Below are 27,698 nucleotides of genomic sequence, written 5' to 3'. Positions count from 1 at the left end.
TCAGTACTTAGAATTCTTCAGAATTTGAATGTCCTTAGATGTAACATGCTCTTGGCAGTTCACCATAAATGTCACTGCTCCCCACTTCCCTCCGCCTGCTAGTTTCCCTGCCTCACTGCCCAGGGCACTTCAGTTTGGAGCCCTGTCAATTGGCAAGGGTGGGAAAGGCAGGAATTTGAATTAAAAGAGAGATACCTGTCCTGGGTCTCATGACTCCAGACTTCCCGACACCCAAGCACAGGGGCCCTGTGGGTAAACAGCCACACTTAGAGATATTTGCCCAAGAAGACAGAAAGACCAGGGACGCCTGGGTGGCTCAGCAGTTGAGTGTCTGCTTTTGGCTCAGGGCATGATCCCAGGATCCAGAATCAAGTCCCACATTGGGCTCCCTGCAGGGAGCCTGCTTCTCCCTCTGCCTATGTCTCTGCCTCTCTCTCTGTGTCTCTTGTGAATAAATAAAATCTTAAAAAAAAAAAAAAGAAAGAAAGACCAGAGGAAATGACATCTGAGCAGCAGTGAGCAAAACCCACGAAGTTGTTTTAAGGTTACAGCTATGAATAAACATTGTCCAAACAATGAAGATTTAGGGCTGAAGAACGAGCGTATGTCTACAGTCGAGCCTTTGAGAGCCAGCTTTGTCTCAGCTGCCATCAGAGTCTCTCCACATAAAATGCTTTGCCCATCTGACTTAGCTCCTGCTTGTACTGCCGATGCTCCTTTGCAAACAGCTGGTGCAGGGCCGCTTGACGGACCTGGCGGGGAGGGCAGAACACAGTGTCAGGTTTGCTTTCTGCCTGCCCTCGTCCTCACTCTCCCCCTGGTAGCTTTCCAGCTTGTGTCCTCTTGTGGATTTGGATTTAGCAGGGACATAGAGCTGGGCGGTAGCAGAGAGGCTGCACCGCCAGAGGGGAAGCCCACCCAATTTTTTCTGCATGGATGAAGCCTCATGTTCAGCAAATAGTTGCTGAGAGCACCAGGAACCATGAGCTCTGCTAGGCACCCAGGAAAGAGAGGCTCTAGGAGGCCAGTGAGCAAGGACACTGAACAAGGACGAGTCTGCGCTCTGGGACGTGAGAACGTGCCACCTGCCACTGAATGCAAAGAGCCACTTCATGAAGAAGGTCACATCTCTGGTGTAGTGCTGAAACCCTCAGAGGCAGATGAGGTGTGTGAGTAATGGCAGCCACAAAGAATCTGGGAATCCAGTGGGCATTGGCACAGGGTAATAGTGGATGAGGCTTCAAGTCACCCTTGCTAGAACTCACCATCAGTAGCTGCTTGTTGGCTAGTGCCAACTCCTGTCCCATGGTGTCCTGCATCCTTAGGGTAGCATACAGGTTTCTCCTCTGGCTCAGTGTCATCTGCCACATACAGCGAGTATGTGAATTTCGCCACCTGCCCCAGATACAGAAGTAGGAGCTAGATGGGTTAGTGAGGAATGGAGATACAAACCCTATTGGTGAGGTCACTTTCTTCCCAGAACCTCCATGCCAATGTCAGAAGATGGCAAACTCCTTGAAAGGGTAACTAGAACTAACTTAGAACCCTAGTCTATGTTGAATATGCAGGCCATTTAATCATAACAGCCATGCGTCAGATACCAAATTTTGCATCATACCATGAGAAAACAGAGTTAGGTAAGGTACCCAAGGTCACTTAATGGCAGACGTGGGTATCAAACCCAGTGTAAGAATTAATACCTTCTGTTATACCATGATTCTCAATCTTAGCTAGACAGATTCTGGAATCATTTGGTAAGGTGCGTTTTGTTGTTATTTTAGATTTTATTTTATTTATTTATTTTTATTTTTATTATTTTTTATTATTATTATTATTTTTAGATTTTATTTTTAAGCAATCTCTACACCCAGTGTGGGGTTCAAACCCACAACCCCAAGATCAAGAGTTGCATGCTCCACCAACTGAGCCACCCAGGCATCCCCAGGTTGCTTTTTTTCTTTTTTAAGATTTTATTTAGAAAGACCAAGCAGGGGGAGGAACAGAGAGAGGAACAAGCAGACTGCACCGAGCAGGGAGCCCAATATGCAGCTTGATCCCAGGACCCTGAGATCACAATCCAAGCTGAAATCAGAAGTCAGCTGCTCAATCGATGGAGCCACCCAGGTGCCCCTAATACAGAAGACAATTATGCATTTCTCTCTCTCTCTCCCTCTCTCTCTCTCTCTCACACACACACACACACCACATCCTCTGCTCAGATAAATCCTGTTGAAAAATTTTAAAAAACATTTTATTTTTATTTTTTTTTAGAGAGGGGAGAGGGGCAGAGGCAGTGGGAGAGAAAGAATCTTAAGCAGATTCCACATTGAGTGCAGAGCCTGAAGAAGGTCTTGATCTCACTGATGTAGTTTTGGAATGTTGGGAAGGTCCAGAGCCAATGGCCTAGAAAGAATTCTTGAGAAGTCTTTGGTGCAAAATGGTGGTTTTATTAAAGCAGAGGGTGGGCTGGGGGGCAGGGGAGAGACACCAGACCTTGGGCGAAAAAGCTGCTGCCCCAGGTTTGTGAGGGGTCAATGATTATAAACATTGGGGTTGGGTGAGGTAAGGAAAAACAGAGGGCTTTTTTTTTTTTTTAATTTTTATTTATTTATGATAGTCACACACAGAGAGAGAGAGAGAGGGGCAGAGACATAGGCAGAGGGAGAAGCAGGCTCCATGCCGGGAGCCTGACATGGGATTCGATCCTGGGTCTCCAGGATCGCGCCCTGGTCCAAAGGCAGGCGCTAAACCGCTGTGCCACCCAGGGATCCCATGACACAGAGGGCTTTTTTAAAGAACTTTCATCTGCTAAAGAAGACTCACAGGATACTGGAGGCCTTGCCATTGTCGAGTTAAGGCTGTTTTTCCCTCTAGGAAAGCATTAACATTAAGACATTTGGGAGCTTCCTTCTGGAAGTGAGGTTATTGATAAAAACGCCTTTTTCTTGTAAATCACTAAGAAAATTGTAAATTTTGTAAATTGAGGGAGACTCCAGTCCTGCAGGATTGTAATCTCTATAAATTAACCATTTGGTTTTCCCTCCCTTAGTGCAGGGCAGCCAGGGAATGTCACACATATCCCACCTGGAAGTTGGGGGGACTGTGGGGTGTCAGCCTATGCTTTGTCCTCAGCTTGCTTTCTGATCTCTCACCATCATGACCCTGAGATCACTGATCCGAGCCAAAATCAGGAGTCGGGTACTTAATCATCTGAGCCCGTAAAGATTTTAAGTCATCTCTACGCCAAGTGTGGGGTTGAACTCAGTCCCAAGATTAAGTTATGTGCATGGGATGCCTGGGTGGCTCAGCTGTTGAGCATCTGCCTTCGGCTCAGGGCATGATCTCAGAGTCCTGGGATCAGGTCCCACATCGGGCTCCCTGTGAGAAGCCTGCTTCTCCCTCTGCCTGTGTCTCTGCCTCTCTATCTGTGTCTCTCATGAATAGGTGGATAGAGACTTTAAAAAAAAAAAAAAAAAGTTATGTGCTTCACCTACGAAGCCAGTCAGGCGCTCCCGCCCTGTTGAAATTTTTTAAAAAAATCAAGTATTCTTTTTACAGATGATAGAAAATTTAACCCATATAGAAATATACTGAGAGTCGCAGTCGTGCTGAGTTCCTGTCTTCCTGCCCACGCTGCCCAGATGGCCTCCCGCAACTGCCACCCAGCGGCTGCCAACAAAGGTGCTGCCTGGGACCCTGTGGGCAAGAGGCTGCATGAGGAGCTTATGTCCCTCACGGATGTCTGGCAACAAAGGAATTTCTGCCTTCCCTGAATCAGACCTTTTCAAATGGGTGGGGACCATCACAGAACAGCTGGCAATGTGTAGGAGACTGAGGTCCAAGCTCTCCTTGGCGCTCCCAAGGGGCTCCCCTTACAAGTCGCCCACAGTGAAGTTTTTCACGTCTGCTACCACCCCAATGTGGACACCCAGGGTCACACCTGCCTGGACATCCTGCAGGACAGGTAATCTGCCGTGGGTGACATTAGGACCACTGCTATCCACTGAGAGCCTTCTGGGAGAAACCAACACTGATAGCCCTATGAGCTCCAGAAAAACCCATGGTCTTTCAGATGTACCTGCAAGAAACCTCAGAGCAGGTCTCCAGCCAAGAACCCTGACTATGGACTGTCTCTCCTTAAAAAAGCGCTGTCTTTTTATTTTTTCCTTAGATGTTCTGTCCTTTCATTTCTGCCTGGGATTTTGCTTTCTAAGCTGTGGTATCATCTTTGTTTTGTTTTTTATTAATTTTTTTAAGATTTTATTTATTTATTCATGATAGACACACACACAGAGAGGCAGACACACAGGCAGATGGAGAAGCAGGCTCCATGCAAGAAGCCCGATGTGGGACTCGACCCCGTAACTTGGGGATCATGCCGAGCCAAAGGCAGATGACCAACCCTGAGCCACCCAGGTGTCCCTGTTTTTTAAATGAAGTCTCTGGTTGAACAGTTGTGATATATTCAATAAATACACTGTGTTTAAAAAAAAGGGTGGGGAGGTGCCTGGGTAGCTTAGTCAGTGAAGCATCTACCTTCAGCTCAGGTCATAATCCCAGGGTTTTAGGATCAAACCTCATGGCGGGCTCCCTGCTCAGCAGGGAGTCTGCTTCTCCCTCTCCCTCTGCTGCTACCCCTGCTTGTGCGAGCTCTCTCAAATACATAAAATCTTCTTAGAAAATTTTTAAAAAGGGGGCTGGCTCGGTTGGTGGAGCATGTGGCTCTTGATCTTGGTATCATGAGTTTGAGCCTCATGCTGGTGTAGAGATTACTTAAAATCTTTGGGGTGCCTGGGTGGCTCAGTTGGTTAAGTGTCTAACTCTTGACTTCAGTCAGGTAGTGATCTCAGGGTTGAAATCCAGCTCCTGTCAGGCTCCGTGCTGGGTGTGGAACCTGCTTGGGATTCTCCCTCTTCTTCCCCCTCTAACCCTTCCTCTCCCTCCCTCCCTCCCTGTCAAATAAATAAAACGTTAACAAAAATAAAATAATAAAATCTTAAAAATATATACTAAATGAAAAGTGAAATCTTTCTTCTTTTGTTCCAGTTCTCAACAAAGCTGTATTTGTGTATACTTCCAGAATATTTTACTATCATATACCACTATTATTACCTACCATGAATTCATATATTTACGTAAATACTATTATCTAACAACTTGGACTTTTTCTTCCAGCACAGAGAATTGCTTCATTCTGTGTAAAAGCTGCCTAGTATTTTTATATCATAATTTAACCAGCTAGATTGTTTCCACTTTTTAGTTTTTTTTTTTGTTTTGTTTTGTTTTTTTAATTTTTTATTTATTTATGATAGTCACAGAGAGAGAGAGAGAGGCAGAGACACAGGCAGAGGGAGAAGCAGGCTCCATGCACCGGGAGCCCGATGTGGGACTCGATCCCGGGTCTCCAGGATCGCGCCCTGGGCCAAAGGCAGGCGCCAAACCGCTGCGCCACCCAGGGATCCCTTAGTTTTTTTGGTTTATTTTTTAAAAGTAATCTCTACCCCCAACATGGTGCCTGAACTCACAACCCTGAGATCAAGAGCTGCCTGCTCCACCGATTGTGCCAGCCAGGTGCCCCCTTTTTTACTTTTATAAACAATGGCTGTCTAGAACACTCTTGTGTCTGTACAATCTTGAGTCTTTGCTGGTGTGTGTATATATATATGGTAAACTTCTAGAAGTATAGTTGCCAGTTCCAAGGATGTGTGAATTTTGAGATCTTAAGTTTTGACAGATTTCATCAAAGTGTCTTTGTAAAAAGTCTCCATCAGTCTGGACTCCCATTAAAATTATATGCAGTTGCTCCCTCATATCCTAATTGCTAGCTCTGCGTATAACTACCTGCAAAGCCTCAGAAAACTGGCTTATCCTACCTGATCGCAGACCATCATAGTCAGAATTTTCTAGATTAAGACCTGAGCACATGTCTTTTAAAAAGCTTCATGGTGAAAAAGAGATGACATATAGCCTAGTCTTCTCATTCACTCACTCACCAAATACTTACTGCAGGGGCGCCCAGGGGATTCTGTCAGTGAAATGTCTGCCTTCAGCTCAGGTCATGATTCCACAGTCCTGGGATCGAGCCCCATATCGTCGGGCTCCCTGCTCAGTGGGGAGTCTCCCTCTCCCTCTGTCCCTTCCCTGCTCCTGCTCTCTTTCAAGTAAATAAAATCTTAAAAATAAAAATACAGCATACCCATCACATAATTAACAAAGCAAATACTTGCATTCTCCTTAACAAATAAAAGAACAAAAAGTCGACCTGATTTCCCTTCAGAGAATAGGAAGAAAGGGACAATAAAATCACCATGTGGGTAGCAGGACCTAGTGGGCACTGGGAGGCTGTCCCTGAAAAGGGCTGCTTCCTGCCCCCACCCCCACTTCCTTCTCAAGGAGCCCCAAACTAGAACGGGAACCAGGAGGAGTACGAGGACCAGGATGAGGACGAGGCCGATCTGAGAGGTGGCTGGAAGGGACGTGTCATGAGAGGGTGACAAGGTCAAGTGGACAGGTAAGGGAAGGGGTAGAAGCAGACATTACCTGTCAACCATCTTCTTAAATCCCTGGACCCTTTGAAAACTCTGCAAGAAAAGCGAGTTGCTCATGTCCCTTGATGTCCAGCACCCCGTCCCCAGCACCTTTCCCTGAGGGCACATGGGCTTTTGTTTCTTGACGGAGAATGGCCACTTCCTAGGGAAGTGAGGACAAAAATGCTACTCCTTTCAGAAGGGGTCAGAGAAAACATGCGGAAGGAGCTGGTAGGGAACGACCAGCAGTTACAGCATGGGCCCCTCAGGAAACCGTCTGCTTCTGGTCAGCTAGCCCCCTTCCTCCTCTGCATACCTCTTCTACTTTCATTGTCTTTTCCACAGACATGTTCCCAAGCTGGCGGGACGTGAGACGCGAAACAGGCTCTCCTTTCTGTCCAATGGGTCACCCAGGACTCAGTAGTCATAGTAACACATTCTCCTCCAACAAAACATTGAGCCTAGGACTTGATTGGTCACCTGGCCTGTTGCCCTGGAGACCTGAGGTGAATCCTGGTTCTCCTGCCTTCTATTAGTGACACAGGCCATTTTAGAAGCAAGGACCATAGTCCCAATTTTAGGACTTTTGTGGGGTCTCTGTATGATCCTAGGTCCAAAGAACACCTGAGTGGCTCAGTCTGTTAAGCATCTGATCCTTTTTTTTTTTTTTTCCTTTTTCAATTTATTTATTTATGATAGTCACAGAGAGAGAGAGAGAGGCAGAGACACAGGCAGAGGGAGAAGCAGGCTCCATGCACCGGGAGCCCGACGTGGGATTCGATCCCGGGTCTCCAGGATCGCGCCCTGGGCCAAAGGAAGGCGCCAAACCACTGTGCCACCCAGGGATCCCAAGCATCTGATCCTTAATCAGGATCTCAGGGTCCTGAGATGGAGCCTCCTGTCAGGCTCCACCCTCAGTGGGGTTATCTGCTTCTCTCCCTCTGCTCACATACATGCACATTCCCAAATAAATAAATCTTTAAAAACAGAATAACTATAAAAAAATGAATCATGTTTTTAATTACTCATTTTATTAAATAATTTAGAATGTCAGAACCATACGTTGGTCTGACATTTCTTCACTGTCCCATAAGCACCCCAAGTAAGTGGGGGGATGGGATTAGGATAGGTGCCAACATTCCCTTTTCATTTATTCAAGACAGTATGGAAAGAAAGCACAAGGGCAAATCCTTGCATGTCAGGGAGGTTGTGTTAATGTTTCCCCACACACCAGTTTAAGTGGAGAACCAGGCAAGCCACTCCACATTGATCCCACGGCCTCACGAGACCTCCCCACTAGTTCGTGTCTGTCTTTCCTGCCAATCACCTCTAAGAGAGCTCAAACCCAAATGGTCCCCATTCAGCTGTGCATGAAGGGGTAGACATGGAAGACACCAAGCCCAACCACCCCAACTCTCACTCAGGATTATTTATAGTCTGGAAAATGGAAAAAAAGAAGGGCAAATGAACTATAATCAAAACCAAGTGAGGATTTTTAAGGAAGCATTAATGGAACATTAAGAAAAACATCTGAATTCAACTCCAGGAAAAAGTACTACCAAAGGAAAATAAAGTCCTGACTCTCTGAAACTGACTGTAAGAACAGGCTGAAGAACGATTCTCTAGGAATGAACCCTAAAAGTGCTGGACACGGTGGCACTTCAGCTGACCTGGGCCCACAAGCCAGATGACCCGAGGCCACTGGCCCTGCCAGCAGCAGCAGCGTCCATCAGGCAGTCACAGTGTACTTTCCAAAGTGTTATAGTTGTCCTTAAAACTTTTCAACTCCAGGAAGTGCTTGGCACGTTTACTCTTCTGACTGGAGGGGAGGTATGTCACCTGGATGGTTGTCGGGGAGACTTCAGGAGACTGGGTTAGATCTTTGGCTGCTGACTGGTGCTGTCTCTGAGAGCTCCCGCTTCGTGCTTTGACCCTGGAGAATACAGAGAGGGCAGGTCGAGGACAGAACAAGGACTAGCACAAGAGTACAATTCAAAGCTTGTCCATTCTATATAAACGTAGCTATAGCCACAACTGATCCCATCCCATCTAAAAACTAGTTACTAAAATCCCATCTGATAGCTTGGAAGTAACAGAGAAACCAATTTTCCCACTGAGTCCCTGCCTCAACATTTTTTTTTTAAAAGATTTTATTTATTTATAGAGACACAGAGAGAGAGAGGGGGGCAGAGACACAGGCAGAGAGAGAAGCAGGCTCCATGCAGGGAACCCAACGTGGGACTCAATCCCGGGTCTCCAGGATCACACCCTGGGCTGCAGGCGGCGCTAAACCGCTGCGCCACTGGGGCTGCCCCTGGCTCAACATTTTCTTCCTCTCACTATAAAGAAAACTTTAGGGCAGCCCGGTTGGCTCAGCGGTTTAGCACCGCCTTCAGTCCAGGGCCTGATCCTGGAGACCTGGATTGAGTCCCACATCAGGCTCCTTGCATGAAGTCTGCTTCTCCCTCTGCCTGTGTCTCTCATTAATAAATAAAATCTTAAAAAAAAAAAGTTATTTAAAGAAAACTTTAAGTTCTGCCGATTCCTCTAATGCATGTATGCCACTAATATATTCCCAGTCCAAAAACAGTCCTTTGAAAACTCAACACCAAAAAATAAGAACAGGAGCAGCTACTGAGTACTTAGGACATGTTAGGATATTAAATTTGGTGTTTTACCAACATCTAATTTACTGATATCCCAGTATCTCTAAATGGTGGTAACATCCCCATTTTCCAGGTTAGGAAACGGCCTGAGGTCCCAAAGCTATCAAGTGACAGGGTTGGAGTGCAAATCTAAGTTTGCCAGGTTTCAGCGCCTATCCTCTTCACTAGACTCACTGAAAATTTCTAGAAACCAGCAATCAAGGACTGAATTTTTTTTTAAAGTTTATTAAAGTGATCTTTATACCTACCATGGGGCTTGAACTCACAACTCCAAGATCAAGAATCATGTGCTTGGGGTGCCTGGGTGGCAGTCAAGACTCTTGGTTTTGGCTCAGGTCATGATCTCAGGGTCCTGGGATACACCCCTCTTTGGGCTCCATGCTCAGCAGGGAGTCAGCTTGAGATTCCCTCCCTCTGCCCCTCCCACTTGTACTGTTTTTCTCTTTCAAATAAATCTTAAAACAAAACAAAACCCCAAAAAAGGAGTCACATGTTCTTCCAACTGGGCCAGCCAGGTACCACTTTTTATTTTTTAAGCTCTAAGCCCAAGGTGGGGCTTGAACTCATGGTTCCAAGATGACAAGTCGCATGCTCTACCAACTGAGCCTGCCAGGAACCCCAAGGACTGAATAAAACAAAAAACAAACAAAAGACAGACTTATTTATTTGAGAGAAAAAGAGAAAAGAGAATGTGCACACATACAGGGGTGAAGAGCAGAGCGAGATGGAGAATCTCAAGCAAACTCCCTGCTAAGTGCAGAGCCTGACACCTGCATGGGACTCAATCTCCTGACCGGACCCAAAAACAAGAGTCGGACACTTATATTACTGAGCCACCCATGTGTGCCCCCACGCCCAGGACTGAATTTTCAACAAAACTGTGGTAAAATACACACATTTACTACCTTAACCAGTTTTATCTTCATTTTTTTTCCTTAATCAGTTTTAAATTTTTACAGTTCAGCAGCATTAAATACATTCATTGGCTGTGCAGTCATCTCTACCATCCGTCTCCAGAGCTCTTCTCATGCTGCAAAACTGAAGCTCTGTTCCCATTAAACCCTAACCCTCCAGCTCCTGGCATCCACCATCTCCTTCCTGTCCTTATGAATTCGATAAATCTAGGGACCCCAGATGAGTAGAAGCAGAAGGTACTCAAATAGGCTCCTTTGAGTGACTTCCGGACTAAGCCCCCTTCCTCACCCTCTTCCCTGCTCACTTTTACTCCTGTTTTGAGCAGTTTTTACTGGACCTTTAGCTTTTGGAACAAGGCAGTTTCTTTTTAAGGACATAGATAAGAAAGGATAGATATACTCCTCTTTTGAGAAAGAGCCATATTCAACACAGCAGAAAACAGAGGTGGTTCTTTTCAAGGCTGGTAACTAACTTTATTCTACATTGGTTTTCCCTTCCCACCCTTTTGAAATTTGCATAAACACCACCATGAAGCTACTGTTAGTGCACATTTAAAACTATGCCAGATGTGGGACGTCTGGGTGGCTCAGGGGTGGAGTGTCTGCCTTCAGCTCATGGCGTGATCCAGTGTCCTGGGATTGAGTCCCACATCAGGCTCCCCACAGGGGACCTGCTTCTCTCTCTCTTTTTTTTTTTTTTAAAGATTTTATTTATTCATGAAAGACAGAGGGGGAGGGCGGGGGAAGAGACACAGGCAGAGGGAGAAGCAGGCTCCATGCAGGGAGCCTGACACGGGACTCAATCCTGGGTCTCTAGGATCAGACCTTGGACTGAAGGTGGTGCTAAACTGCTGAGCCACCCGGGGTTCCCACTCTGTGTCTCTCTTGAATAAATAAAACCTTTAAAAAAATAAAACTATGCCAGACAAAAGTCGTGAATCCTGTAACACACACTCAACAGCTGATACTACTACAGTGATGCCCTTAGTTTCTGACAGGGTTCCCAATGCTGTTTAAGTGCTAATAAAAATAGATGGCACTGAGCTGTTACTTTTATCAGACCAAGAAATTAAAAAAGATGACACTGGAACCCTAGAAGAGAAGGAATCTCTATACTAAATAACTTTATTCCCTTTATTGGTATAAATGTTACACCAATTCTGACAGTTCACTATTTTACTGAGCTAGTCCAAAAAACAAAACCACAAAAACAGGAGAAGGCACTAGAGTAGGAGAGGCTTCCCCTTCTCTAAGCTTGTAGAGAAGCACATGCTCTCAGCTGTGAGGGAGAGGCAGGACCTGGCAGCTCATCATGGTGATTTTGTTACCACTGCTTAGGAAGGGCACCTCGCTGGGGGTGGGGGGCATAGCAGCACTCTCCAACCAGCCCCAACGACATAGTCTCCGCCACACTTACACGGTGGCAAGCTCACTCAGGGCCTCCTGGTAGCGCAGGTACTCACTCTGGCCAAAGACCTGAGGAAAGATGAAGGAAGAGTGAGACCCCCCTCAGGTTGCGGTATCCCTTTAGGTCCCTGAAGGAAAAAGTGGCCATCCCTCTTACCCCTGTCCCGTAGCGGGCTGTTTCATAGCCATCCAGCAAGGTATCAATGAGGGCTTTGCGTACACCCTTAAAAGGAGTACTAGTGTTCCGAAGATCTAGCAGGTAGGAGCGGAAATTCTTGCCCATTAAGGAACGGGGATGCCTGCCTTCAGCGTGAAATGGTATCTCTGTGGGGATAATAGATAATGATAACCCTTCCCCCATTTATTAGTCTTCCTAGTTATCACCCAAGTTAAGAAATGGGTCCAATGAGTGAATTAGAGGAAAATTCTAATAGAATGAAGACCAGACTCATAGAGCTATACCTGAGTGGTCATTTGGTGGTGACAACACAGCTATAACCTGTGTTATAACCTACACCAAAGGTACACAACAGTGTCTCTAATTTACCCTCCTACTCGCTCATCCTGGCTCTATAATATAAACCATGTTTTACGGGCAGCCCAGGTGGCTCAGCGGTTTAGTGCTGCCTTCATTCAGCCCAGGGCCTGCTCCTGGAGACCCGGGATCGAGTCCCACGTCGGGCTCCCTGCGTGGAGCCTGCTTCTCCCTCTGCCTGTGTCTCTGCCTCCCTCTCTCCCCCTGTTTGTTTATTTATTTTAAAGATTTTATTTATTTATTCATGAGAAACACAGAAAGAGAGAGAGGGCGGCAGAGACACAGGCAGAGGGAGAAGCAGGCTCCATGCAGGGACTCGATCCCGGGTCTCCAGGATCAAGCCCTGGGCTGAATGAAGGCGGCACTGAACCACTGAGCCACCTGGGCTGCCCTCTCCCCCTCTGTGTCTCTCATGAATAAATAAGTAAAATCTTTAAAAAACAAACAAAAAAACCCCACAACAACCCCCCCTCCCAAAACCAGGTTTTAGCAGAGATGAAGCATATTTGACAATGGTCATAGAATTAAAAAAAACCTAATAACCATTTATCTTGGTCTTACTGAAAAAGCAGAGATCACCTTTTTTTGGTGGAAAAACAAGCAAATCACCACCATCCAATCCAGTTCATGAAACAAAACAAGGGCAGCCCGGGTATCTGAGCGGTTTAGCACCGCCTTCAGCCCAGGGTCTGATCCTGGAGACTCGGGATTGAGTCCCACATCAGGCTTCCTGCATGGACCCTGTTTCTCCCTCTGCCTGTGTCTCTGCCTCTCTGTGTGTCTCTCATGAATGAATAAATAAAATCTTAAAAAAAAACAAAAAAAAAAACAAAAACAAAATTCACTTACTGAAGAAATAACGTGCCTCCATCATTTCCTTAGACAAAATAATAACCTAGTACTCTCAAACTCTAGGAAATTCCTCCTAGCCAATGATGTACAGAAAGGACAAATTCTAGTATCTATAAAGTGGGTTCCTCCCTCTTCCCCAGGTGGGCTTTCAGAATTCTGACTATCCTGTTGGATAACCCTTACCAGAGGCACGGATGGCATCCAGAGCTTTCATCCTGTATAGATAGTTGTAGCAATCTGTTAAGAAAGAGACTGGTCATAGATATAACCCTCAGAAGACTCCCCAAACTCCAGCAAGCTAATAAGTTGCCTCCCCGTATCTGAAATATACCCAGCAACTGAGGAACCACAGATGCAGGTATTGCTAGCAGCTATGCTAACAGCTCGGAGACCAAAGGAATTCTGAACTTGTGGGATTCCTCACTGAAGCATCCTCCAAGAGCATGCCACATACTCTGATTTCCCTGGGTTTCCAGCTGTAGCAGTCTTGTATCACCATCTGCAAGGAGCTGAGGTTCATACTTGATATCTTGAACCCTGGATAGCCGGATATCAATCTCCTCTTTCAAGTCCTGTTCACACAGAGAAAACAATATACAACCATTTACTTTATACTCTGCTTTCCATCAACCTGGAAATGGGGCCGAGCAAGTGAACAACTAAGACAAAAGAAGCAGAAAAATAAAAATGCTCATCTGGGGGATCCCTGGGTGGCGCAGCGGTTTGGCGCCTGCCTTTGGCCCAGGGCGCGATCCTGGAGACCCAGGATCGAATCCCATGTCAGGCTCCCGGTGCATGGAGCCTGCTTCTCCCTCTGCCTGTGTCTCTGCCTCTCTCTCTCTCTCTCTCTCTCTCTGTGACTATCATAAATAAATTTAAAAAAAAAATTAAAAAAAAAATGCTCATCTGGCTGATAAAATTGCCAGGTAAGACTAAAAAATTTAAGGCTGGAATTAGGTTCTCTAAAAACTTCTCTAAACTGTACATTCCTTTTTTTAATTTTTTTTATTTTTTAAAGATTTTATTTATTTATTCACGGAAGACACAGAGAGAGAGAGGCAGAGACACAGGCAGAGAGAGTAGCAGACTCCATGCAGGGAACCTGACGTGGGCCTTGATCCTGGGTCTCCAAGATCATCACATCCTGGGCTGAAGGTGGCGCTAAACCGCTGAGCCACCGGGGCTGCCCCTAAACTGTACATTCCTAAGCTAGATCTTTTAACCTGCTAGAACTTAAGTTCTACAGTACCAATATTATTTCTGACTGGTTTAAAATCTTAGTTGGGTGTTACAAAGAACTTCCAGAAAAAGAAAAAATGGACAAAAACCGGGAGTCATAATCTACTCTAAATATCTGTAAGAGATGGGCAGCCAGGGTGGCTCAGCGGTTTAGCACCGCCTTCAGCCCAGGGCATGATCCTGGAGACCCAGGATTGAGTCCCACGTCCGGCTCCCTATATGGAGCCTGCCTCTCTCTCTGAGTCTCTCATGAATAAATAAAAATCTTAAAAAAATAAAAAATAAAAAAAAAAGCCGTAAAAGGGATGCCTGGGTGACTCAGCAGTTGGGTGCTGGCCTGTGATTCAGGTTGTGATCTTGGGATCCAGGATAGAATCCCATATCGGGCTCCCTGCTAGGAGCCTGCTTCTCTATCTGCCTGTCTCTGCCTCTCTCAGTCTGTCTCTCATGAATAAACAAATACATCTTTAAAAAATATATATCCATAAGAAAGCCTATATAGGGACGCCTGGGTGGCTCAGGGGTTGAGCATCTGCCTTCTGCTCAGGGTGTGATCCCGGGGGGCCTGGAATAGAGTCCCCCATCGGGCTCCCCACAGGGAACCTGCCTCTCTCATGAATAAAAGAAATCTTAAAAAAAAAAAAAAAAAAAAAAAAAGCAAGCCTGTACATAATATATAATACCATAGGGGCCATTCTACCTGATGGACCACAGAACTTCTTAAGGCTTTCTTCTAGAGTCTATTAATCCTTTAAAACATTTTTTTCTGATTTTATTTATTTATTCATCAGAGACACAGAGAGAGGTGGAGACACAGGCAGAGGGAGAAGCAGGCTCCCTCTGGGGAGCCTGATGGGGGACTCGATTCTGATTCCCGGAATCCAGGATCACACCCTGAGCCCAAGGCAATCGCTGAGCCACTCAGACGTCCCTAAAGTTTATCAATCATTTATTTATTTATTTATTTATTTATTTATTTATTTATTTATTTATTTAAAGATTTTATTTATTTATTCATGAGAGACACACACAGAGAGAGATATGCAGAGACACAGGCAGAGGGAGAAGCAGGCTCCATGCAGGGAGCCTGACGTGGGACTCCATCCCGGGTCTCCAGGACCAGGTCCTGGGCTGAAGGTGGCGCTAAACCACTGAGCCACCCGGGCTGCCCTCAATCCTTTTAAATAGGTAATTTACACCCATGGCTTAAAATTCCAAAAAAGTACTAAAGCCACCCCTCACTTACCCAGAACCACTGTTAATAGTTCCAAGTTCATGTCTCTTAAGAGCCTCAGCAGATTTTCTTCTAACTTTTACGTTTATTTACTTAAACATTTTTTAAGATTTTATTTTAGAGTAAGTGCACGCACGAGCAAGCACAAGCAGCAGGGAGAAGCAGCAGCAGGATTCCCACTGAGCAGGGAGACAAGGCACTCAATCCCAGGACCCTAGGATCATGACCCAAGCCAAAGGCAGACGTTTAACTAAGCCATCCAGGCGCCCCATATTTAAGTAGGCTCTACATTCAGCATACAGCCCAATGCAGGGCTTGAACTCAGAACCTGAGATGGATACCTAAACTTGTGATAATTGACTGAGCTCCCCAGGTGCTCCTTGTTACTTTTTAGAAACTTTTAGAAACTTCCACTGTGAAATATATCAAGTGTGGAATACCTGTTACCTACATTTTAAGGAGCTGAAAAATCATTAAGATGAACATCTACAACCACTATCCTGTTTATGAACATGTTACCAATGACTCTGAAGCCTTGAGTGCCTATCCCTGACTGAATGCAACTTCCAACCTTAATTTGTCAAGAATCTCACTTTTCTTTACTATTTTATCACATTACCAACCTAAACTAGACGTTTAGCTTTGTCTGGTTTTGAACTTCACACAAATGGAAAAATATGTTTTGAATTCCTCTATAAATTGTCTTTTAAAATTTTAAACACTTTATATTGAGGTTGAACTTAAAGGAGATAAAATACATCCAACTTGGGTTGATGACTTTTGACAAATGAATACACCCATTCAACCACCACTACAGCCAAGATATAGAACACTTCCATCATCCCAAAACGTTCTACACTTCTACACGTCTCTGCAGTCAACCTCTGCTTCCCTGCTTCAGGCAACATTATGTACTATTGATATAGTTGTCTGTTGTAGAATTTCATAAAAAAGGACTGGAACAAAATGGTAGTTTTTTATGAATGGCCTCCTGTTTTTTTTTTTTTTTTTTCCACTCAGTATGTTTTTGAGGTTTACTCATGTTTGTGGCTTTTTTCATTCAAAAACAGTTTAGTGGGGATGCCTGGATGGCTCAGGGGTTGAGTGTCTGCCTTTGCCTTTGCCTCAGGGCGTGTGTGATCCCAAGGTCCTAGGATTAAGTCCCATATCAGGCTCCCTACAGGGAACCTGCTTCTCCCTCTGCCTGTGTCTCTGCCTGTGTCTCTCTCAATGAGTAAATAAAATCATAAAAAAAGTTTAATGTTTATATATTTGTTGCTTAGCTTATTCTTGTAGTATTCCAGAATATAAATACATTTTAATAAATATGCTCAACTAGACATTTGAACTAAATTTCTTCTTGAAATATCACAATCACTAAAACACTCATACATGTCTTTTGGTACAACACTAGCAAAAAATTAATTTCTCTTAAGGTAAAAGTAGAACTGCTGCATTACAGATTAGGTACATGTGCTATCTTACTAGATCATGCCCAATTATTTTCCAAAGTAGTTTCACTTATTTGCATTTCCACCAGCAATAAATGAGAATCTAGATGAGAGAATTCTTTAAAGTAGAGAATTCTTTAAAGTAGAGAATTCTTTAAAGTAGAATTCTACATCTTATCTCATGTAGTCCAGAGAGCTCCTAAATAAACTTTTGCCTGGATCATGATGTGTTGGAAGCCAGCCCTAAATCCCTCTTATAGAGCAGTTGGCATCTGGAGAACTGAGGGAATGTGGAAGAAGCTCTGTTGAGCGTTTAGGCCACAACACTTTAAGGTTTCCATGAAATACCTTAGCAAAGAACAAAAAGAGGAGGATTAGCAGCACCGGTTGATGAAAGGACGCTGATCTAGGAGTTGAGGGAATTATGTACTAGCTTTAATTCTCCCAGTAGCCTGTTTTGTGACTCAAAAATTACTGCCTACTGTTAGATGTAGGCAGGGGCCTGCATTTTTTTTTTTTTTTTTAAGATTTTGATTATTTATTTACGAGAAACAGAAAGAGAGGAAGAGACACAGGCAGAGGGAGAAACAGGCTCCATGCAGGGAGCCCGACATGGGACTCGATCCCAGGTCCCCAGGATCACCGCCTGGGCCTAAGGCAGCGCCATACCTCTGAGCCACCCAGGCTGCCCCAGGGGCCTGCATTCTTGAAGCTTACAGTCTAGTGGAAGCTGGGCATTAAACAAATTGACACACTCAAATTTGTGATAAATTAGTATCTAGAAAAATATCAGGATAGTATGAAAAAAATTAAGAGCACCTACTTCAAAATAAGCAATAAATATTCTTCTTTGGAGAAAAATCACATCTGAGCTGAGATCTAAAGGGCAAATCAGCTAGCGAGAGCGAGGAGGGAGATCACTAGGGCACAGCAAGGCACGTGCAGCTGGAGCCCAGCTAGACCTCTGGGAGGTAGGGAGCACCGCACTCAAGGGCGGGGGCCTCGCGTGCCTGTCGGACGGCAGAAAGCTACATACATGCAGGATTCAGCAGACATTTGGGAGAGAGAAAATTTCGCCTGTATTTAAACGCTGAGAGGAAACCAGTTTTCTGAGGAGAAACCGCGGACAAAAGACCACTCGCGGTCTGCACGCCCCGCGGCTTCCTCAGGTTCCTGTCACAGGAATGGGGGACTTGGACCTTCAGGAGAACCCTTGTATCCGGGCTAACAACCCCCCAACCCATCCCATAGCGAAACCTGAGCAGGAAACACGACGCTCAACGCCGACTGTCAGCACAGAGCCGACAACATTAACCCGAGTCTTTCACTCCGCGAATGCGGATGGCGCCGGGCAGGAGCGCTAACCCCGCGAGTTACCCTTCCCTCTCCTCCCCTCCCCGCTCTCTCCAACCCGAGAGCGCCCGGGCCACTGACAAGCACAGCGCGACAGACTCATCCTCAAGGCAAAACACATCCCGTCCTGCGCCCTCCTGTGGCCTCCTGCGCCTGCAGGACCTACCTTGGGGGCATTGTGTCCCACAGGGACATGAGGTCCCCTTCGGGATTTCATTGCAAAGCGCATGATTTGTCTCTTCACAAAAATAAATAGCAGAACAAACACCTGTGCAAAAAGTGAAACAAGTACGGAATCTTTAATAACAAGACGATAAAACAGAACAAAACAAAACAAAACAAAACACGCCTCCGTTTTAAATGCCCAGATGCGGCTCTCACGGGTGCTTCGGGGACAAAGTGGGGTGGCAGGCTGCGGGGGTCGGGCTAGGCTCGGGGGGTCGGGTCCGGGGCAGGGCTCACGGCCCGGCGGGGGGCGGGGCGGCCGAGGCCGTGGCTTCGGTCCCCGGGTCTGGGAGGAGTCCAGGCCCAGAGAAGGTGCAGGAGAGTGGGTGGAGGTTGAAGACCAGGTCTCTCTTGGGTCAGAAGCGACGGCAGAAAGGGGTGGGGGAATCTCCTCACCAGGCTCCCGTAGGCCATCACCAGCACGACATTCACGCCGGACAGCCAGTTACTGCTGGACGCCATGGCCTCCCCACCCCGCACACAACTGCTCCAGGTCTCCCCGCCGCCTCGCTTCGTCAGCCTGGGCTCCGCCGAGGCACTGGCGCCGGGGCTCCCCAAAGCCCCCTGGCCATTTCCTCACAGAGAAAATCCAAGGCTGACCCGGCCTGAAAACATGGCGGACGACGGCCGAGGAAAGAAGAACGTCGCCTTCCCGCTCCCCTCAGCACGTGACCTAGACCCGCACCGGCCCCGCGAGCGGCGCGCGCGGAGGCGCCGAGCAACGCCAGGAACAGGAAACGGAGGCCGCCGTGCGTCACACGGCAGAGACGAGGCGAGCGCGCGGAGCCGCAGCGCAGCGGCTCCTGGCCAGGTGGCGCGCGCACGCTTGCGTGCGCGTCCCTTTTCGCGTCACGTGCCGGGGGACGCAGGCAAGCAAGTGGGAGGGGGAAGGCGCGAGCGCGAGCGCGAGAGAGGAAAGGAGGGAGGGGGTGGGGAGGAGGGAACCTCACATCACGTGACAGGGGCGGCGCGGCCCGGGGTGTCAGTGTGGAGGAGACTGAGGTAAAGTTGGGAGCGCAGCGGCGTTGGCGGCGGCGGCGGCAGCAGCGGCAGCGCGGCGGGGCCGGGTATTGTCCGCGGCCCCTTTAAATCCGCGGTCTCCTTTTCCCCTCCCTCCCTTCTCCCCTACCCCGCCGCCCCCCCCAGTAGGCCCCCCGCCCCATGCGTTCCCCCCACTGGACACCCCTCCCGGTCGCGCGAACCCGGCGCCCCCCCTCGAGTCGGCCGCCGGGGGTTTTGTTTATGGTTGGATTTGCGGCCTAGTGGGCCGCGCCGGAGCCGGGGCCTCGATTTGGGAGCGTGGCCGGGGCGGGGCTTGGGCGGCCGGAGGGGGGGGGCCATGCGGCTAGAGCCCGAGCGGGGAGAGCAAGGAAGAGCGCGGGCGAGCGCGGCCTGGGCCCCGCCTGAGGTAGGGCCCGCTGAGCCCCGGCCGCTGCCTGTGAAGACGCCCGGGGGGCCTCCTCCCTTCCTGGCCCGCTGCGGCCTCTTCGGGTCCGGATCCGGCCTGGTTTGGGGGCGGCGGGGGCAGGGCGGCGGGGTGGAGCTGCCCCGAACTCCCCCATGTGGCCCTCGGTCTGGAGTGCGGAGGATGAATTTGTTCCGGGTGGGAGGTGAGGCGGCGGGCCGGGAGCCCCGCGGGGGCGCGGCGCGGGGTGCGCCTCCCTTCTCCGCGCGTGGGCTGCGGCCCCTCTCGGCCCCGGCCTCTTTGTCAGCCTGCGGGAGCCCCGGCTCCGGGAACGTGTTCGCGGCGGCCGCGCGGGCTGGCGAGGAGCAGTCGGGGAGGCCCGTGGGGGTGTCCGCCTCGGGGGCGCCCCTGAGCCCGGGCCTGGGTCCGCGCCCCTAGGGTAGCGCGGGGATCCCAAATTCCTTCAGACCCTGTGCTCTGTGGACAAGCCCCAAATTGCCTTGCAAACTGATGTCACAAACAGGAGACGGTCTCTCCGCCTTGAAGTGTAGTCTCCTCGGGTGGAGGGTGTCGTGGAAGCAAAACACAGTAACAGGCCCTTTTTGTTGTCATTGTTACCGTGTTCGCCCAGTGTCCCCGAGCATGAGGCGGAGAAAGGCGTTTGCTGCGTTCTCTCCATCCCCCTCCGCCGCCCGGGTGCTGCCGAGGGACGGTCCTGCCGGGGTGGCGAGGGCCGCTGACCGCCAGCCCTCCCGGAGGAGGAGGAGGGAACCGCGTTGGTCCGCGACGCTGAACTCCCCCAGCATTGTCCGTAAGGAGTAGCCGGTGCCAGTGATGGTTTCCGCTGTGGACAGCGAGCATCGCTGGCCCGGAGCTAATGATGAAAGACCTTAAGTCGGGCTGTTTGGGTCCCGAGTTTTGAAGCCCCTCTTTGCTGAATGTGTCCTATCTGGCAAGTACTCTTTTTAAAATTAGACTAGAGTGTACGGAGAAGGGGACGCAGGGTCATTTCCACAAAGCACCTAAGGGAGTTAGTCGTTCTGTTAGAGGTAGCAAGCCTCACCCATCCCAGTCCAGCTTCAGAGTGTCTGAATTGTTGCTCAACTTAGATTGTAAGCTCCCTGAGGGCAGCAACCGAGTCATACTGCTTTTGTATTTCCTAAAGTACTGGACACATAGTAGATACTCAATAAATACTTGTTATTTATTTTTTTCTGTAAAATTTCTCTGGCTATTTTTTCAAGTAGCTGGTTTTCAAAAGATGGTCAAGGACACACCTGTGTTCAAACCAGTATTTGTTTCTACGCTGTTCCCTTGGTCTCCCAACACATCTCATGTGTTTCCCGTAAATATTTTTATTTGCTAAGGAAAAGTTCTTAAGATTCCTCCATTCCACTGTGATAACTCTAGTTACATGTCTCTGCTTGCTACTAAAAGGCTACTGATTTTGTGCCCTCCAGTGATCCATCCCAGATCACTTAGTTTTGTTTGACCCGTCCTTCAGTGGTGTTACTACCTAGGCGGTAAAATTTTCTTAGTCACACGTCTCAAAGCACAAGAGAGAGATGGAAGTTAACAGTGGGAGTGATCAGGAGTGGTGGGTCCCCCCCCCTTTGGTAATTAAGTGGCTTTCAAGAGGACTTTTTAATATATATTTACACTGGTATAGTATATGCAGTTATCTGTATTGTTAGTCACGCAGTTTATAGTATTACGGTTGTAGGTTGAAACCACATGTGAAGTAGAAAGCGGTCAGTTTCTAAGTTACAAAAGCGTTTATTATTTGCATTAGAAACTTCATTTTAGAGCCAATTAGTAAGTATAATAGTTTTCGTCCGTTTTAATTTTTCTCTTTGATTTGAATCCAGGGGTACTGGTTAAAGAACACTTGTTCTTTTGTGAGTGATGAAACTTGGCTATAATGCCAGTCTGGGAAAATGGACTACTGTGTAGCAAATAATCCTGTACTAGTTGGAAATATGTACAGGCCTTTGTGTGCACATGTGCATGTGTGTAGGGAGAAGAGACAGTAGTTAAAGAATTAGCTTTGAGATTTCCTCAGAAATTCTGATGATAGGGACTCCTGGGTGGCTCAGCGGTTAAGCATCTGCCTTCCGCTCAGGGTGTGATCCTGGAGTCCCGGGATCAAGTCCACATCGGACTCCCTGCATGGAGCCTGCTTCTCCCTCTGCCTATGTCTCTGCCTCTCTGTCTCTCTGTGTCTCTAATGAATAAATGAATAAATCCGAGAAAAAAATAAAAAATTCTGATGATAGAGACTGAAAAACTCTTAATTCTTATTGATTGTATCAAAAAACAAATTGATTCAACTTGGTGAAGAATCTATCCACAGAGAAGTCAGCTTTCTTTGTAACCTGAAAAACTGGTGAAATTCACTTCCCTAATAATTAATCCTTCTGTATTTCTTTAGAGGCTCAACCTGCCTCTTCCTCAAATTCAGCATTGTCTTTGGGCAGCTTAGCATTACCCCATATAAAGTTTTTATTAATGAAAAAATTATAAGTAGAGCAGAAAATACAAACTTACCCTCTTTGAGAGTGAATAAAACAAAACAGTAATGGCATATTTTGAACATTCCATCATATCGTGAATATTTTCTTTGTTTACTAAATGCAACAGCTGAGGTTGCGTTAAAGCAAAGTATGAATAAAGGGAACTTAAGTTCAGGAGAATCCTAGTTTGCTAGAACTGTTAATAATGAAAACCATTCTCGTTTTGGGAAAGGCTCTTTATGCTCTCTGTCTCTCTAAAGACTCAACAAAGTGCTATTGCTGGCAATAGTGTCTCAAGTTTAAAATGATAATCCTAGAAGTCCTTTCTTCCGAATAAAACTTTGTACTAGATGCTTTTGGTTTGGGACAGATCTGTATATTAAGGTGAGTGGTAAAGGGTATTTGCATTTCTGGTGCCTGGGAACTGTGGAGTAGGAGGTCAACAGAAGTAGCTGCAAAAACTGTTGGAATTATCTAGGGAACTGAGATTCTGAGCAAAGTCACTGGGGCCAATACTTGCCTTGTTGAAGGTTATACAAGCTCCCACTGCATGACGAGAGTTACAACTTGAAGGAGAAAGACTAAACTTGAGCTTGTCCTTTCCCAAGGATGGTGGTCACATGCAATTTATATAAACTGGTTGTAAGGAAGATAGGACTTTTCATAGGTAGACTTGAGTACAATATTTTAAGTTATTTTTATTTGGAGTATAGACTAATCCCCTTCCTGGAAGGCTTTATTTTCCAGGTTTTGCTGATTGTCTTTTCTTTTGTCAAAGGGACTTTAGATATTTTTGTGTAGAAGGCTTTTGATTCTTAACATCATTTTGCTTGCTATTAAGATAGCAAAACTTCGCTAAGCCTATGTATAGGGGACTAGGAACCAAAGCATGCCCGTAACTTAAAAACAAAAACAAAAACTGTCACTTGACACATGCTTTTTATATTTCTTGTTTTACAAAAATGGATTAACAGCCATTGTTCCTTAAGGAATTTATCAACTAAATATGTCTCAACAGATGAATCCTTTTGTTTTTTTTCCTTTAAAGAAATGAAAATGGCAAAGATGCTGATGAAAGACGATGAAAATACATTTTGCCCATATTTAACCTCTAAATTGTTTTTTTTTAATCTTTCAGTATTCTACCTTGTAAATACTGTTATTTGTATATACTGTAAATGATGACGTCGGTGGGCACTAACCGAGCCCGGGGAAACTGGGAACAACCTCAAAACCAAAACCAGATGCAGCACAAGCAGCGGCCGCAGGTAAAGAACCCAAGGGGTCTGGATCTGTTGGTAGCACTGCTGGTTGATGTTGGTTTCCATTCAGTGCAGCATCATTCTTTGCTTTGGATTGTTGGTTTGGGTTTTTTATTCTTGATTTCTAGTCCTTGCTTCATTTTACTTAGAACCTGATGATTGTTGATATGCTATGATGCAATGTGCTTGCTTTTTGTTGTTCAATACTGCATTATGAGACTTGGAAAGAATGGGTCCTGTGCTTTTTGTTTTTTATAAACTTTTTTAAAAAGATTTATTTATTTATTTATTTATTTATTTATTTATTTATTTATTTATTTATGATAGAGAGAGAGAGAAAGAGGCAGAGACACAGGAGGAGGGAGAAGCAGGCTCCATGCCGGGAGCCTGACGTGGGACTCGATCCCGGGACTCCAGGATCGCGCCCTGGGCCAAAGGCAGGCGCTAAACCGCTGAGCCACCCAGGGATCCCCGGGTCCTGTGCTTTGAATACCTAAGGTAGCATTTCCCCAGGACGAAATCTTATGTTATTCTCAGGCCTAGAGATAAGAGGGTAGCATTGGTTCTTGCAGGAATGGGAATAGGGTTTACACGTGACTTTGTAAATAAAAAATGAATTATTTGAGGTATAAATGTTTCAAAGAGGTACAGTGATCCCAAAATGGGAGCTTCTTTAATTGTGAACTTTGGTGAAAAAGCTTCCTGTTTTTTTTTAAGGATTATAGAGCAGAATAGTGACAGCTTCAGTGTTTAGTTCTTTGTCATTTTGCAAATTTAGGCATCTTATTTTATTTTTTTTTAGATTTTGTTTATTCATGAGAGACAGAGAGAGAGAGAGAGGCAGAGACCTAGGCAGAGGGAGAAGCAGGCTCCATGCAGGAAGCCTGATGTGGGACTCGATCCTGGGACCTCAGGATCACACCCTGAGTCAAAGGCAGATGCTCAACTGCTGAGCCATTTAGGCGTCCCAATTTAGGTATCTTAACTGGTGTTAGCATTTTGTTACTTGGTCATTTGTAACAAGGAGAAGGAAATTGGGCAGGGAGATGGGGTGGGTTATTGACTACATAGGTCCCTCTTATTTCTCTAAACTCTTGTCTCTTGATCATGCTTTCTTGAACTTGACTTAATTCCTAGGCTACTGCGGAACAAATTCGACTTGCACAGATGATTTCAGACCATAATGATGCTGACTTTGAGGAAAAGGTGAAACAAGTGAGTGTATTGCTAATTTGCTCTAAGCGATGGGGAAAGACCTCAGGATTAAAACATAGTTAAATGTCATAGGTGGCTACCAGGGTATTTTGTACTGTAGATATTGAAAGAATTATGACCTGAAATGTATTAAGCCTGTAAGTGCTTTTGTTTGATTTACTGTACCCCCTTTGGACAGCTACCTTATTCGAAAAGGTTTTATCTTAATTTTAACTTATTTATTGGGCGACTTTGTTAATGCCATTTTTATAGCAATTTTGAGCAGTTGTGCCATCTAGGAATTGTAGAAATTCACAGTATGCTGAAGCCTGTGTGCTTCTGGATTTGATTCTCTATCAGATATTTTACTCTTTGTTTTATAAGTACTTTTGACCCCATCCCTAATCACAGTTGTTCATATTTTGCTTATTGAACTAGCGTACCAAAATTATGCATATTTTGGTTTTTTAAGCCTGAGGTTCTTTCAGACTCAGCTGGTGTCTTCTCCCTTTTCTCTTGTTCACCTGGTTTTCTTTTGTGAGGAGTGCAAACTTGTTCATAATGGTTGCTGATCTTTTTCTTTCAGTTGATTGATATCACTGGCAAGAACCAAGATGAATGTGTCATTGCTTTGCATGACTGCAATGGAGATGTCAACAGAGCCATCAATGTCCTACTGGAAGGAAACCCAGATACGGTAGAGTGTTAATAGAGTGTTCTAGAAAGTGGGTCCTTGGCTGAGAAGCTCAGAATATTCTAAAAATAGCAAGTGGAGTAACTCAACTTAAAGGAGAGTACTTTATTCTCCAAATGGAGCTGTGGGTTGCAGATACTTAAAATTTATATAGAATAAGTAGAAGAAAACATAAAATCCATCTCCCTTAATTAGCTTAGACTAAATTATTCATTCCAGGCTAGTGACTGTTTTCCAGACTGAGTTGGCCTAAATTGGAGATGCTATATATTAGCCTTAGTTACTAATCATAGAACATTCTGCTCACCTGTTTTATTGTGTTGAACAAAGTCATAGAAACTAGCAGATTCTCATTTCAAGATATTCCCATCAGTGTCACCTTTTACAATACATTTTCAGGGATCCCTGAGTGGCGCAGTGGTTTAGCATCTGCCTTTGGCCCAGGGCGCGATCCTGGAGACCCGGGATCGAATCCCACGTCAGGCTCCCTGCATGGAGCCTGCTTCTCCCTCTACCTATGTCTCTGCCCCCCCCCCCCCCCGCCCCCGTGTGTGACTATCATGAATAAATAAATAAAATCTTTAAAAAAAAATACAATACATTTTCATTGTTTGAACTTAATTTCTGTTGAGGTAGTAGAGAGAGTTAACAGCCTGTTGACCATCCCTGGAGATGATGGGATATCTTTTTTTTTTTTTTTTTTTTTTTTTTTTTTGAGATGACATCTCTTACCCTAAAGTTTCACCTCTTCTCTTTTCCACTTAATGAGATCCTTATATTTTTGTGCTTATCATTTACCCAAATTGTTAAGTCCCTTAAGAACAGGGTTCTGCTTTACTAACCTTTGGAATGTTCCTATAGTGTTTAGCAGAGAACTTTATTGTTTTAACAACCAATGTATCATTTTAAAGTAATTTTCATTTACTTGGTCTTACACTGGGGATCTTTGGTTGGGATAGATAACCAGAGTTTTACCCTTTGAGAGATCAGCTTACTGGTGTTACAGCATCACATTAGCTAAATATTGGAGGTTTGTCAGATTCCTTGAGACAATAGGAAATAATAGTGGGAAACCTTTTTTTTTTTTCTTTTTTTACTTATTCATGAGAGACACAGAAAGAGGGCAGCTGCCCCAGTGGGAAACTTTTTTTAATCATTGAATTTAAATTTGTGGATTTTTCTCTTCAGAAATGTGGTCTTAGGGGAACCTGACTGACTTGGGAGTATGGGGCTCTTGATCTCAGGGTTTTGTGTTCAAGCCCCATGTTGGGTGTAGAGTTTACTTTTTAAAAAAATGTGGTTTTTGATTTTACATTACTGATCTTATTTGAAAATTACTGTCTGGATAATCAGATAATAGTGCCTTTGGCTCATTGTGAGTTTACTGCAGATTTTTGGGTTAGGGGAAGAGTGGGACTAGTCCTGGCTTTTAAAAGTCTGGATTTCAGGGACGCCTGGGTGGCTCAGCGATTAAGCATCTGCCTTCCAGCCCAGGGTGTGATCCTGGAGACCCGGGATCGAGTCCCATGTCGGGCTTCCTGCGTGGGGCCTGCTTCTCCCTCTGCCTGTGTCTGTTTCTCTCTCTCTCTTTGTGTCTCTCATGAATAAATAAATAAAATCTTTAAAAAAAAAAAGAACAACTTCTTTAAAAAAAAAGTCTGGATTTCTTTCTTCCCTCCCTCTCTCCCCCTTCCTTTCTTCCTTTCTTTTTCTTTGCGTAAGTCACATTTTGTTTCACTTTCTAGCATCTTCTGCCTAATGCTGCAAATCTAACCTTCTATAGTATCAGAAAGGAAAATAAACTGGAGAATGTAGGCTTGTGGCATGAATAAAACAGCCACTAGTGAAACCAGTGGGGAGTAATAGCAACTGCCAAGGGAAGTTGGATGTTGGTGGATGAGATCATATCAGAAAACTGCAGCACCTTTGGGAAGATTATAGTAATTCCTTTTCCTTATAAACCTGGGTAGTGCCAGCAGCTGATACATACCATAGAGAAGGAAAAAGGTGAGAAGTTTCTGAAACTTGCCAGACAGACTAGCTGAAAACTCTGAGAGCTAGCTGTTTTGAGTCTAGTTTCCAGGGTTCCTGATGCAGATTTAGTTATAATAGGGATACTATAACTTATGAATCGAAGCTACTGTGAGCATAGAATGACCCACCAGTTGTAGTGTGGAATGAGCTTAGACTGGAAGGGTAGGCAACAAGGAGCTGCCAAGTCCTGGAT

At 45.7% G+C, this 27,698-nt stretch overlaps 2 protein-coding genes across 28 annotated transcripts in view; one reads left to right on the top strand and one right to left on the bottom strand.

Annotated features, from left to right (window-relative positions):
* Nucleotides 1–327: 327 nt before the first annotated feature.
* On the bottom strand, nucleotides 328–19,218 carry C7H1orf43 (chromosome 7 C1orf43 homolog). 5 transcript variants are annotated; one of them, XM_038543263.1, is made up of 10 exons: nucleotides 18,800–19,205; nucleotides 18,345–18,446; nucleotides 13,356–13,473; nucleotides 13,085–13,138; nucleotides 11,672–11,838; nucleotides 11,525–11,583; nucleotides 8,367–8,460; nucleotides 6,541–6,581; nucleotides 1,266–1,395; nucleotides 507–752 (listed from the first exon to the last, which is right to left on the bottom strand). In XM_038543263.1, the coding sequence occupies exons 1-10, from the start codon at nucleotides 18,863–18,865 to the stop codon at nucleotides 651–653; spliced, it is 933 nt and encodes a 310-aa protein (XP_038399191.1). In that variant the 5' UTR covers nucleotides 18,866–19,205; the 3' UTR covers nucleotides 507–650. The 5 variants fall into 5 exon arrangements, with proteins under 5 accessions (XP_038399189.1, XP_038399190.1, XP_038399191.1 ...); XM_038543261.1 differs by lacking the exon at nucleotides 6,541–6,581 and having other exon boundaries at nucleotides 328–752; nucleotides 18,800–19,212; XM_038543262.1 differs by lacking the exons at nucleotides 6,541–6,581; nucleotides 18,345–18,446 and having other exon boundaries at nucleotides 328–752; nucleotides 18,800–19,218.
* Nucleotides 19,219–19,273: 55 nt separating this feature from the next.
* The window catches only part of UBAP2L (ubiquitin associated protein 2 like), a 41,469-nt gene continuing 33,044 nt past the window's right edge, over nucleotides 19,274–27,698 (top strand). For 20 of the 23 annotated variants that reach the window (XM_038543241.1, XM_038543245.1, XM_038543240.1 and 17 more), the window contains exons 1-4: nucleotides 19,332–19,470; nucleotides 23,460–23,589; nucleotides 24,721–24,798; nucleotides 25,364–25,474. In XM_038543241.1, the coding sequence (XP_038399169.1) occupies nucleotides 23,500–23,589; nucleotides 24,721–24,798; nucleotides 25,364–25,474 (279 nt within the window). In that variant the 5' untranslated portion in view covers nucleotides 19,332–19,470; nucleotides 23,460–23,499. Of the gene's footprint in view, nucleotides 19,471–19,676; nucleotides 19,812–20,376; nucleotides 20,761–23,459; nucleotides 23,590–24,720; nucleotides 24,799–25,363; nucleotides 25,475–27,698 lie in introns of those variants that run through there. The other 3 variants (XM_038543237.1, XM_038543238.1, XM_038543239.1) reach the window with 3 other exon arrangements.

Source organism: Canis lupus, chromosome 7 (assembly GCF_011100685.1).
Source record: "Canis lupus familiaris isolate Mischka breed German Shepherd chromosome 7, alternate assembly UU_Cfam_GSD_1.0, whole genome shotgun sequence".
NCBI lineage: Eukaryota > Metazoa > Chordata > Mammalia > Carnivora > Canidae > Canis > Canis lupus.
The sequence above is the reverse complement of the archived record's forward strand: the minus strand, read 5'-3'. Positions and strand labels throughout refer to the sequence as shown.